General features: G+C 46.9%; 1 protein-coding gene and 2 long non-coding RNA genes across 4 annotated transcripts in view; 1 reads left to right on the top strand and 2 right to left on the bottom strand.

Moving 5' to 3' along the window:
• The window catches only part of LOC142664658 (uncharacterized), a 102451-nt gene extending 94128 nt beyond the window's left edge, over positions 1 to 8323 (top strand). Inside the window, exon 3 of the long non-coding RNA XR_012851350.1 lies at positions 7501 to 8323. This is a non-coding gene — a long non-coding RNA (uncharacterized LOC142664658). The remainder of the gene's footprint in view (positions 1 to 7500) is intronic.
• The window catches only part of ASPG (asparaginase), a 46588-nt gene extending 37522 nt beyond the window's left edge, over positions 1 to 9066 (bottom strand). The window contains exon 1 of one of the 2 annotated variants that reach the window (XM_075843864.1): positions 8691 to 9066. In XM_075843864.1, coding sequence (XP_075699979.1) covers positions 8691 to 8991 — 301 coding nt within the window. In that variant the 5' untranslated portion in view covers positions 8992 to 9066. The remainder of the gene's footprint in view (positions 1 to 8690) is intronic. The other variant, XM_075843865.1, reaches the window with a different exon arrangement.
• Positions 9067 to 11640: 2574 nt separating this feature from the next.
• On the bottom strand, positions 11641 to 13059 carry LOC142664640 (uncharacterized). Its single transcript, XR_012851349.1, has 3 exons — positions 12698 to 13059; positions 12503 to 12608; positions 11641 to 12420 (listed from the first exon to the last, which is right to left on the bottom strand). It is a non-coding gene; the product is annotated as an uncharacterized LOC142664640 (long non-coding RNA).
• Between the last annotated feature and the right edge of the window lie 226 nt (positions 13060 to 13285).

Below are 13285 nucleotides of genomic sequence, written 5' to 3' on the forward strand. Positions count from 1 at the left end.
GTAGAATTACAACACCCACCCTAATGGTATGCTCTATAGCAGAGTCAACGCAGTGTGGGGCTGGAGGTGGGCAGCCCTCCTTAGATCACCATGCCCCATCATTCTGCTGCGTATCAGCTATCTACAGTCTACTACCTACGTGCAGTGTGAAAGCTGCTTATCATGGCTCAGGCAGTACAATAAAACTGTAATTAGCACTAGTAATCGGTGGCTTATTTGACTAAATTTAGTGGTAACATTCAGCTTCACTGTATGCTGTAAAGTGAGATGTTATAAGAGTCTGGATGTAGCCTGATGACATCTATTGGCCAATGCGTGAACTGCAATATTTAATAATACATTTTTTTACATGGATAGAACTGAAAAAATGCTACCAATTAACCAAACATTAATAGGTTATAGACAACTACATAAAATGCAATATACCCTTACAGATTGTAAATAAGCAGCTGCCGCAAAAAAAGACAAAACCATTCAACAACTACAATGGACTGAATTTAGTAAGTAGGTAGACCTTTATCAAGAAAACAAAAAAAAAAAACTATTCAAAGTCCCCAGCGCATGACATGGACAGTCCACCGATTTCAGTGGAAAGCGTGCAATACTTAAAGGTGGCACTGCAGGAAAATTGAACACTTGCTGAAGGGTTCCCGCAGATTACAGCTGATCGCTGGGGGTCCCAGAAGCAGGACTTCTTGTTATCAGCTTAATGCCGGAGGACCCTATTATCAAAAAGTGGACAACCCATTTAAGACCGGACTACACCAGAACATGAGCTAAATGATGGGATGCAATGTCATCATAGAGCCAAGGCGCGGCATAACAGGCATGACACAATGGCGCTGCAACTCTAGACCTATAGAATAAATCACGCTTATAATGACCATTAAAGATCAAAAAAAAATACAAAATTATACAAAATACAGTAAATTACAATCTGGAGAATAATTGAGAAAAGTAAGTGGTCTCAAAAGGGTTAATTTCATTCCTAGCATATTTCCCTCACTGCTGTAATGTATGATGCCTCCCAGTCTACTTATTCAGGGAAATAAGTCATAAGTCCCATTGATAAATCTTGCAGCCACATTGCATCAGGTCTGCCCCATGGTCACCGCATACAGCTAGGACTATGAATTAACTCTTAAAGCGCCACTAAACCTTTAGTACAACGTTAATGAAATTTTAGGTAAGGGCCTGTTCACACCAAAGTCACGGGGTTCCGTTGGAGGACTCCGTCGGGTTAATCCCTCAACGGAAAGGCAAACGGGACACCTAAGCTTCCGTTTACATCCCCATTGACATCAATGGTGACGAAAACGTTGCTAAAGCTAACATTCCCACACACGTATGTATTACAGAACTGAAGACATGAGAGAAATTCGTGATTGTGGGGTCAGAGATTTTTCTGCACTTCCTTTCTGTAACATCACTGAAAAAAACAGCATGACAGTAAAGCCTCTCCCAAATGGCTGGTAACAGAGAACAATACATTGAATTAAACTGCTAAGCAATTGGAGATAAAAAGGAGGACTTTAGGCTCATTAAAAGAAATCTAAGGCCCAATATACACAGCAGAGTCGTGTGCCCGGAGCCCATCCTGCCTCCGTGTGTTGCCGTATGGTAATCTGCAGAAAATGTATTTTCTGTATCCCTCCATGAGATCGGGAGTTACCGTGTATACACGGATATGCAACATTAGTCAAGGTGCTCAGTCTTGGAGATCGGCAAAATACATTAGTGATCATGGGAGCCGCGACTTTTCTGAATGATGGATCAGTGACGTTCCCAATAAATATTACCGTCAACCACTCCCAAGCCTGAAATGGCTGATAACAGCGAACAATAAAACTGCAATCAACTCCACAGTCAGTGGAGACTTTTGCTATGAACCACCTTGTACAGGGGGATTATTATTGATCTCAGGGGGTCATCTATTCTCTACATTCCTCGTTGTCGCTTTTTCTTGCCACACTACATTGCTTTTGCGTTACGGCCGGGCGGTGTTACTTAATACTTGATTACAGCAGGAATGTATACAGTTACGTTGTACTGTGACCGCGCGCACTCACAAATAACCTTCACCACCCGTCATGTAAACACTCCACAGTGTAATCCAGTCATAAACCTAATAGCATGCAATGTGAATGAAGGCGGCAGAGGACAGACCGCTAGTAAAAGAGAAGCCCTTGAATCTTTGTCTTCATTCAAGCGGTTAATAATTCAGCTTTTACACAGGCCAATCATCAGGCAAACGAGCGTTTATATGATTGCTCGCGATCGTTGCCATCTGTAATCCGGGCGACGATCAGCCGATGAACAAGCAAACGCTCGATCATCGGCTGATTGTATCGTTTACGCAGCACAAAATATTATGGTTGTCGGCAGGACATCCCCGTTTACACACGTACTGCCGATATGGTGGAAATGTACAGGGACGAGCGATCGTATTGAAAGCACACAAGTGCCGATCAGCAAGCTGTCTCATTGATCGGCACACGTTTATACGGCCCATGTAAGAGGACCCTTAAGGTGATATTACACGGCCACGTAAACGAGCGCCGATCGGCGCTAGTTTGTTCCTTTCACAAGGAGATATGTATGGAGACGAGCGCTCGTAACGCTGATCGCTCGTCCCCATACATTTCTATCATGTTGGCAGCGCGGCTCCCTGTTTACACAGAGATGCGCTGCCGGCAACGATATTTTTACCATTTAAAACTATACAAATCCGCTGATGAACAAGTATTTGCTCATTCATCTGCTGATAGTTACCCTGTGTACATAAGGCAATGATCGGGAACAACGGTTCTGTAAACGCTCGTTTGCCCGATAATTGGCCCACATAAAGGGGCGCTTAGTTATATCGATCTTCAGCAAAGCGGAGGTGAAAGTTAGGTCACGATGGCTACCACTGACGTTCAAGAAAAGGTTTTTAGCCAGCTTTCCAAGACTTCTGTATGGCAAAAGTGCTAGCGCCAACGTAGACCACAGAGATTATAATCAGTCCCAGTCCCCTATAGGACATATGGACATTATAGAAAGTCTTTTATAGTGTGTTGAATACAGGAGCGGGCCTCTCCACCTTTAGCCAAACACTTGAACGTGTAACCTTTAAAGTAGTAGTTCACCAAAGTGTATTTAGAAAAATCTGATTAATAATGCAGAATGGGGAAAGGACTGACACAATGTACTAATCCAGCTTTACTATTAGGCTCCATGCACACGACCCTAGATATCGTCCGTAATTATGGACTCGTTAATTTCTATGGCCGACGGACACCTTATCATATATTTACAGAAAGATGTCCGTGCCGTAGAAAGGCTCCGAAAAAGATAGGACATGTCCTTTTTTTTTTATATGCTTTTTACGGACTGTGCTCCCATACTTTATATGGGAGCACGGCCAGCAAATGCAGGGGGCTGTCCGCGACCGGCCGTGCCTGTAAATCACTCACCGTCATTACAGGAACAGTCATGTGCAGGGGGCCCAAGTCGTTTGAGACAGTCTGGTTGCTATGGATACCATTCCTAACAACTAGTGTCTTTTATATGGTGTTGTCAGGCAGAGCATCCCTAGCAACCAACGGTCTCCCATTAATCAGGTCTTCAGCTCAAAGTGACAAGCAGCAAGCATTCACACCAAGATTTTTCCATATTAATCTTTTTTTTTTTTTTCAAAAGACATTAAATCAACAAGTCTAATATGTCTGTATTTTGGACAGAAACTTCTATAAATCCATCCACTCAAAATGATGCTGCCAAAAAAAACATCATCAGGCGCCAACATGTCGTCATACAAGAACTACCGTATATAAATATTGTGCAAAATCTTATCACTGAATTGATAAAATCGTGGCGAGCCCGGCACTTCTACAATAACAGTTTTTACTTATTAACAGTTTGGCTGTGATTCCTGTATACATAACGTTACCCGGGACTATCTCAGACTGAACACAGGGGTCTCCGTGTCCATGCCCAATATCTATAGATTAGCGGATCGAGGCCAGCAGTGTATTATTGTATTCAGGTAGACGTATATGTTCCTGGAGATATTTAAGAACAAGGGTATTTCGGGCACCTCTCGGCGATGACCCCCAGCAGTTTCGGTAAACCGTTATGATTAATATATGGGGTATGATTTCTCATTATCCCCTGACTTTTAACCACCTGCTCCCAGTTACATTAGATCACTAACTGGAAGTTCTTCTAAACCATGGAGTTCCGCTGCCTTCCCCAGGACAAGAGCGCTCCTGTACTATCTACTCATTCATAAAGAACAGATAATCTGTCATTGAATGCCTCTGTTATGGGGGCACTGTATTCCACTAGATATATTCAGCCCCGATATCCCTCCCTAGGATCGCACTAGCAGCTGTTAGCTGCCCTCGCTATCCCAGAGTTAGGCCTCATTTACACGAGCGTGTGCGTTTTGCACACGCAAAAAAACGCGGCGTTTTGCGTGCGCAAAAGGCACTTACCAGCTCCGTGTGTCAGCCCTGTATGATGCGCGGCTGCGTGATTTTCGCGCAGCCGCCATCATAATGACACTCCGTTTGGATGTTTGTCAACAGAAAAGCACGTGGTGCTTTTCTGTTTACATTCAGAGTTTGACAGCTGTTGCGCGAACCACGCAGTTCACACGGAAGTGCTTCCGTGCGGCATGCATGGTTTTCACGCACCCATTGACTTCAATGGGTGCGTGATGCGCGAACAGCGCACAAAGATAGGACATGTCGTGAGGTTTTTTTTCAGCGGACTCACGCTGAGCAAAACTCACGGACTGTCTGCATGCCCCCAGAGTAATATAGGTGCGTACGACAAGCCTTAAAGAGGCTCTGTCACCAGATTGTGCAACCCCTATCTGCTATTGCAGCAGATCGGCGCTGCAATGTAGATTACAGTAACGTTTTTATTTTTAAAAAACGAGCATTTTTGGCCAAGTTATGACCATTTTCGTATTTATGCAAATGAGGCTTGCAAAAGTACAACTGGGCGTGTTGAAAAGTAAAAGTACAACTGGGCGTGTATAATGTGCGTACATCGGGGCGTGTTTACTACTTTTACTAGCTGGGCGTTGTGTATAGAAGTGTCATCCATTTCTCTTCACAACGCCCAGCTTCTGGCAGTGCAGCACTGTGACGTCACTCACAGGTCCTGCATCGTGTCGGCACCAGAGGCTACAGATGATTCTGCAGCAGCATCAGCGTTTGCAGGTAAGTCGATGTAGCTACTTACCTGCAAATGCTGATGCTGCTGCAGAATCAAGTGTAGCCTCTGGTGCCGACACGATGCAGGACCTGTGAGTGACGTCACAGATCTGCACTGCCAGAAGCTGGGCGTTGTGAAGAGAAGTGGATGACACTTCTATACACAACGCCCAGCTAGTAAAAGTAGTAAACACGCCCCGATGTACGCACATAATACACGCCCAGTTGTACTTTTACTTTAAACACGCCCAGTTGTACTTTTGCAAGCTTCATTTGCATAAATACGAAAATGGTCATAACTTGGCCAAAAATGCTCGTTTTAAAAAAATAAAAACGTTACTGTAATCTACATTGCAGCGCCGATCTGCTGCAATAGCAGATAGGGGTTGCAAAATCTGGTGACAGAGCCTCTTTAAGCTGGCCATACATTTCATATAGATGTCAGAAGGACGAACGACCATTCAGCTGATATCTATTCCTCCTGACCCCCATCCGCATGGATCACCGGAACGTGAATGTGTTTTAATAGGAATCAGGTGTAAAGCCGCTGCCAGACTCCATTGGCAGAAGCTTATCTCCTTGCAAACAAACTGAGGGGGGAGAGTTGGGATGCCGCCATACACATTAGATAGCCGGCTGGTCCCGCGGAGATTGGGACGAAATGGATATAATGTGTATGACCACTTTAAATCATGGCGATGGATGTCGCTACAACCGTCACCCTGCTTCACTGCAGCCCCTGCAGATTTTCTGGGCAGATTTGAGCATGGAAAATCTGCAGCAGATTACAGTACTAACCATGTGAATGAGATCTGAACAAATCTCATCCACATGCTGCAGAACATTTTACAGACGGAACCAGAGCATGCTGCGGATTTTCAAGTGTGCAGCATATGCTCATTCTGTTCCGGCTGTTCGCTGCGGATTTCACCCGTTTCAATGTAGAAGAGGTTAAATCCACAACATGTCTGCGTCCATCCAGAAGAGCTGTGCGGGGGTTGGAGGTTGTGAATATTTTTCTTAAACCCCCAATTCTGCATACAGGGGACCACAATGACTGGTTTGAAAAGCTTAGCAACGGTGTAATTTTGTGTTTCAACACCTCCCCATTTTTAGGATCTCTGCTTGCCATCAGTGAATGGTATGTACCTTTCTTATTTACCTCTAGAGGGTGAAAATCACTACACAGACCTGAATCTCACAGCTGAGAGGTAGATACAATTCTATCCCGTCTAGGTAATCCTCTGTGTACATCAGTTTAGGAGAAATGAATCTGTATCGAATGCCCACAGAAGATTGCGTTGACCGGATACAGCCCAGATTTACAGCATTCCTAAACCCCAGATCAGAGAGTGGTTTTTTTTTGCACAGGTTTTGTCATGGAAACTGCGTTGTAATCAGCGCCAAAAAATGCCCTCCATTGATTTCAATAGTTGAAGCATTTTTTTTTCCAGACTGTTTTTATTTGCCTGCAGAAAAAAAAAAGGGGTCTTGCCCCAATGGATACCGTTTCTAAACATTTTTTGCAGTTTTCGGGCAGAACTGCGCAAAAAAAAAAAAAAAAGTCATACTTATCCAGGCCATAGTCAAGGCGATGTGGTCGTGCAGTCCGGCCTCCTGGGATGATGCTGCACCAGTCACATGGGAAGAAATGTCACCCCCTAGAGGCTGGGGCTAGACGCAGGGAGTTCTGGGTATGACGAGTTCTTTGCAGCAGAATTGCTGATTTTTCACCGCAAAAATCGCAACCTCTGCTATTTGTTGCGATTTTTACCTCCCCATTGAATTCAATGGAGAAAACCTGCAACAGAAAAGAAGCGATTCCGCAGCATACATCAACATGCCGCGGATCATTAAAAATAAATTTAAAAGAAAACACCCACAGGTCAATTTATGAATGTTTTTTCGTCAAACCTCACCCACTTTGCCGCTACTGTATTATACTGCAGATTTTCCGCAATGACATCCGTTGCGGAAAATCCTCAGTATTTACGCTACGTGTGAACCCGGCCTTATAGTGGACTTTCAGCTGTGACTATTATAGGGTCTTTATAGGATTTCAGCCCTTTTAGACGTAAATAAGAATCTTCCAAGTCAATGAAAATATCTTGGTGAGTAATAAAAAACAAAAAGTATATGAGGACTCCTCACTATACAATCTAGACTCCGTTAAAAATGGAAGTTTGGTGCTAATGTGAACAGATTGAAATAAAAAGCAGCATAATGGATGATAGGGGAGAGAACTGAAAATAATAACGGAACCCCTAATTTTTTTATTTTTTTTTGTACACAGCAGGCCACACTCCTGTGCAGAGGTTAGACGTCGCCATCAGGAAAATCCCATTGAGATCAACCGAGCCACGATCAGTAAATATAAAGCCGGCCACCGACGTAACGATTATTGCGGACTATCCAAACAATGTTCCGACTTAACGATAATCAGAAGGTCTATTATACTAAAAAACTATTGGTTCTGACCGGTAGAAATTCCCTATGCATTGTACGACACACGATGCGTTGCCAGATCTCTCGTGTGACGGCGCATGATGGGCCCTATTAACTTATACATGCAGCGCAATTCTCACTGTGATATCCGACAGAATTGCTAATGGAGCTTCCCAAGGCGTATCTATAAACAGACCCAACGGGTAGGCTCACACGTGGCGCATGTGCATTGTAGTCCCACAGCTGTGGAAATATAATGCAAACACGCAACGGGTACAATACACAACTTTACAATGAGCACCTATGGGAAAAACATTCCGCAACACAAGAACTAGAGAAATCTGTCTGAGTGACAGAACATTTTTCCCATAGGTTTACATTGTAGTTTTCCGCAACACATTTTTACGCTGCGGAAATACAATGTAAATACGCATGAGCGCACCCTTAATATTCACCGTCATTTTCTCAGTCAGCGGTCAAACCTACAACGTAGCCTTCACGATCGTTAGTACAAGAAAGATACGTGTGGCGCAATGCAAAGCACGACAGCAAACGTAAGAACGCAGGAAATATAATGTGTATGTCTTCTTCATGATAAACGGTTTCCCAATTATACCCTTTAATTCCTAGGACAGCGGGTCCATATGGCCACCACAGCGTCTTGCACCCAACTTCGTAATACATTTTAATGGCAAACTGGCGAGGATATGCACGATACATCCTGGCTTCCATACTGGCACGGAACTAGTTAAATGATCCATTCACAAGTCCAGAGGAGACAACATGGCCACATTACCTGCCAAGTATTATAGTCACAAGGACAATAATTCCCGAGAGGCTCATTACCTGGAGACACCACTACAAGACATACATAATACAAAACTACAACTCCCATCATGCACTGCTAATCTAAGACTATCTCTCAGCATAAGTTGCACAGCAGCCGTGCATATAGGTAGTTGTAGTTCCATATCAGCTGGAGAGCCACAGGTTGGTGTCCAACATTCTCCCCTCCCCCTACATATAATGCCCGGTTACCTTCATTCTGGTACATCATGCCTATGGTGCCCCCGGTGTTCACCACCAGCACCCTGGCCTCGCTGACTATGCCGCTCAGACTCTCCTGAGACCCGGATAGGCTCATGCTCTTGGACAGCTTTCTCTTGCGGGCGCTCGGTAGACCGGGTAGTCGCGGGGGCAGCACCAGGGGCAGTATGGGTGATGGCACCATCGCTTCTTGCTCCAGCAGATCCAGGTGGGTGTGTGACAGGGCCTTAGAGAGCAGCGACACCGAGCTGCTGCTGCGGGGGGTGATGCCAGCTCTGTTCTCCTCCGCCATGCTGCTGCCGCTACAGAGGAGGAGGCGACACTCCCCCCACGTGTACACCCTCCCCCCACAACAAGACACGGCCCAGACCAGGAGCCACTGACAAACCCGAGGAGGAGGGGAGGGCGCCGGCTGCTTATCTTGTGTTGTGGGAGAAGATGTAAAGTGCTGATAGGAGAGGTCGCGCTGATAAGTACAGGAGTCACTGATGACCAAAGCTGGGACTGGTGAGAATACTGCTGGGTACCGGTCTAGGTATGGCTGAAGGGTGGGTAGTACTGCTGGGTACCGGTCTAGGTATGGCTGGAGGGTGGGCAGTACTGCTGGGTACCGGTCTAGGTATGGCTGGAGGGTGGGCAGTACTGCTGGGTACCGGTCTAGGTATGGCTGGAGGGTGGGCAGTACTGCTGGGTACCGGTCTAGGTATGGCCGGAGGGTGGGCAGTACTGCTGGGTACCGGTCTAGGTATGGCCGGAGGGTGGGCAGTACTGCTGGGTACCGGTCTAGGTATGGCCGGAGGGTGGGTAGTACTGCTGGGTACCGGTCTAGGTATGGCCGGAGGGTGGGTAGTACTGCTGGGTACCGGTCTAGGTATGGCCGGAGGGTGGGCAGTACTGCTGGGTACCGGTCTAGGTATGGCCGGAGGGTGGGCAGTACTGCTGGGTACCGGTCTAGGTATGGCCGGAGGGTGGGCAGTACTGCTGGGTACCGGTCTAGGTATGGCCGGAGGGTGGGTAGTACTGCTGGGTACCGGTCTAGGTATGGCCGGAGGGTGGGTAGTACTGCTGGGTACCGGTCTAGGTATGGCCGGAGGGTGGGTAGTACTGCTGGGTACCGGTCTAGGTATGGCCGAAGGGTGGGTAGTACTGCTGGGTACCGGTCTAGGTATGGCTGGAGGGTGGGCAGTACTGCTGGGTACCGGTCTAGGTATGGCTGGAGGGTGGGCAGTACTGCTGGGTACCGGTCTAGGTATGGCTGGAGGGTGGGCAGTACTGCTGGGTATCGGTCTAGGTATGGCTGGAGGGTGGGCAGTACTGCTGGGTACCGGTCTAGGTATGGCCGGAGGGTGGGCAGTACTGCTGGGTACCGGTCTAGGCATGGCCGGAGGGTGGGCAGTACTGCTGGGTACCGGTCTAGGTATGGCCGGAGGGTGGGTAGTACTGCTGGGTACCGGTCTAGGTATGGCCGGAGGGTGGGCAGTACTGCTGGGTACCGGTCTAGGTATGGCCGGAGGGTGGGCAGTACTGCTGGGTACCGGTCTAGGTATGGCCGGAGGGTGGGCAGTACTGCTGGGTACCGGTCTAGGTATGGCCGGAGGGTGGGCAGTACTGCTGGGTACCGGTCTAGGTATGGCCGGAGGGTGGGTAGTACTGCTGGGTACCGGTCTAGGTATGGCCGGAGGGTGGGTAGTACTGCTGGGTACCGGTCTAGGTATGGCCGGAGGGTGGGTAGTACTGCTGGGTACCGGTCTAGGTATGGCCGGAGGGTGGGTAGTACTGCTGGGTCGGTCTAGGTATGGCTGGAGGGTGGGTAGTACTGCTGGGTACCGGTCTAGGTATGGCTGGAGGGTGGGTAGTACTGCTGGGTACCGGTCTAGGTATGGCTGGAGGGTGGGCAGTACTGCTGGGTACCGGTCTAGCCAGAGGGTGGGTAGTACTGCTGGGTACCGGTCTAGGCATGGCCGGAGGGTGGGTAGTACCGCTGGGTACCGGTCTAGGTATGGCTGGAGGGTGGGTAGTACTGCTGGGTACCGGTCTAGGTATGGCTGGAGGTGGATAGTACTGCTGGGTACCGGTCTAGGTATGGCTGGAGGGTGGGTAGTACTGCTGGGTACTGGTCTAGGTATGGCTGGAGGGTGGGTAGTACTGCTGGGTACCGGTCTAGGTATGGCTGGAGGTGGATAGTACTGCTGGGTACCCGTCTAGGTATGGCTGGAGGGTGGGTAGTACTGCTGGGTACCGGTCTAGGTATGGCTGGAGGTGGGTAGTACTGCTGGAGGGTAGGTAGTACTGCTGGGTACGGGTCTAGGTATGGCTAGAGGGTGGGTAGTACTGCTGGGTACCGGTCTAGGTATGGCTGGAGTGTGGGTAGTACTGCTTGGCACCAATCTAGGTATGATTGGGGATAAGTAATGCTGCTGGGCACCAGTTTAGTTATATCTGGATAAGTAGGCAGTACTGCAGGGCACCAGACCAGGTATGATTGGAAAGTAGGTAATGTTGCAGGGCACCGATTATTGAAGTGTGAACAGAGCCTTAGCGGATATGTCCACCTATACTTTTTTTTTTTTTATTGCATCTATATAGAATAAAAACAGAGTAGTCTAATATTGCAGACATACTCCCGTCTCTCACTACCACTTGCTAACCTACTGTGGAGGCTCTATAGCACAAGCAATATTACTCTATGGGATCGCAGGATGACAACACATGTAAACATGCAATGTCCGGCAGCTGTAATTTCGTGATTGCAAAAATTCCAACACAGAACTGCATTTCTCTAATACCCTCCCCCAACTTTCTACAATGGTGGCTAGTATATAGCATGCATTGGAGAGCGCAGCACTGCACACGCATGATATTCTCTACGTGCAGTCCTGGCCCGACCACGTGGTAGATTTTATTAAAGTCAAGACTATTTGCAATGTTGCGTCATTCTTTATTTTACATACATATTTGGAACAATTATCAAAAACCGGTAACATAAGTGGAGATCACATCAGGACAAGTATTCTCCATATGCCCCCTTAATGCAGAAAAGGGGGGCTCTTGCTCTAGTAGACGCGGCAAGTCCTTACGTTACATGGACGGCTATTAGTTTGAATGGCCAGCATGTAATTCTACATTTACCCTGCAGCGTCCGCAGATTCTCCTGGCAATAGTAATATATTCTGCAGATTATTACACCACTGACCTCTAGAGATCTGCAGAGCGATGTCTTTTCATTCTCCCGACACTCCGGTAAAGTTACTGTAGGAATGACAGCACAGCGCGATCTCGCGAGATCACCCTGCGCTGTGAGTACAGCTGAACATGAATGAAACGAAGTGCATGATGCTGATTGGTCAGCGTCATACACTTTTTACTACACCCACTTGGTAAAAAGTAAAAAAACGCCCACTTAGTCATTAAGAACAAATTTGCATAACACTTAAAATGCTCTTAACTTAGTCAAAAATTGTGGTTTTTTTTTTGTTTTTTTTTTAAAAAAAACACCACATTACTTATCTACATGAAAGCGTCTATTAGATTAGGTAGAAGATAGGGCGGTTATACACTGGTGACAGCCTCTTTAACATTCGATGGATGATCTGTGACATTAAGAGGGGGAGGGTCCTTCTTCACACGTGGATATGACCACCAGTCCACCCTTACACAGCTCCGTCCCGGATCAGAAGAGACCGGAACATTTTTCATGTTTTTCACATTTTTCAGTCGTATCCTTGAAAAGAAGAAAATATGAATTAGCCCAAAAAAGTCACAAAACCTTCACCACAAGGATAAGATGAAGACGTCAGGCTTACCGGATCTCACTTCTGTTCTGCTCGTCACTGGTTCTCAGCACTAGAGGAGTCTTCAGGGGAATTTCAGTTGGTTTGGATGGTAAAGACCACAATGTTGGGGGGACAACTGCAAAAAAAATATAAATCAGAAATCCAGTGTCCAGGCGGCTGTAGAAGAGTTGTGAGGTAAAAAGATCATCAGTGGACGGCACTTACCTCATCTGAAGATGTGAACGGGCCCCAAGCAGCAGATGGAAATAAGATGGCCGCTTTCTCTCCCAGGGGTTCAGGGCCCTGATGGTAAATTGGCCCCGAGCAGCAGATGGTACTAAAATGGCCACTTTCTCTTCTAGGGGTTTGAGGACCTGGTGGTAACGGTAACCCCTGAAAGGTTCTCAATCTCCACATAGTCTGGAAAGTGCCGTCCGCCAACTTCCATTTTCTCGGCCTCCTCCTCTATGTCCTCCATCTCTACCTCATCAGGAAACTGGCGTCCGCCAACCTTCATCTTCACTACAATCCTCATCTTGGGAAATGTCTTTACCATCCTCCTCCATCTTCCGAGACACCTCCACGATGAGAGCCAGCAAGAGAAACTCACACCGCGGTCAATGTTTGACCCCAATTTATAGACTTGATGATGTCATAAGATGTTAACACATCCAGATTAAAAAGTGTAGAGAAATAGAATCTGCCCACATTCTAGATGACATCACACAAAGCGTATCTCAGTGAACCGTTACCAACAGGGCGGCCATATAAAACGTAATATAGTACAAGAATACTGACAGTAGGGTCACACTA

The sequence above is a fragment of the Rhinoderma darwinii genome, chromosome 12 (genome assembly GCF_050947455.1).
Source record: "Rhinoderma darwinii isolate aRhiDar2 chromosome 12, aRhiDar2.hap1, whole genome shotgun sequence".
Lineage (NCBI taxonomy): Eukaryota > Metazoa > Chordata > Amphibia > Anura > Rhinodermatidae > Rhinoderma > Rhinoderma darwinii.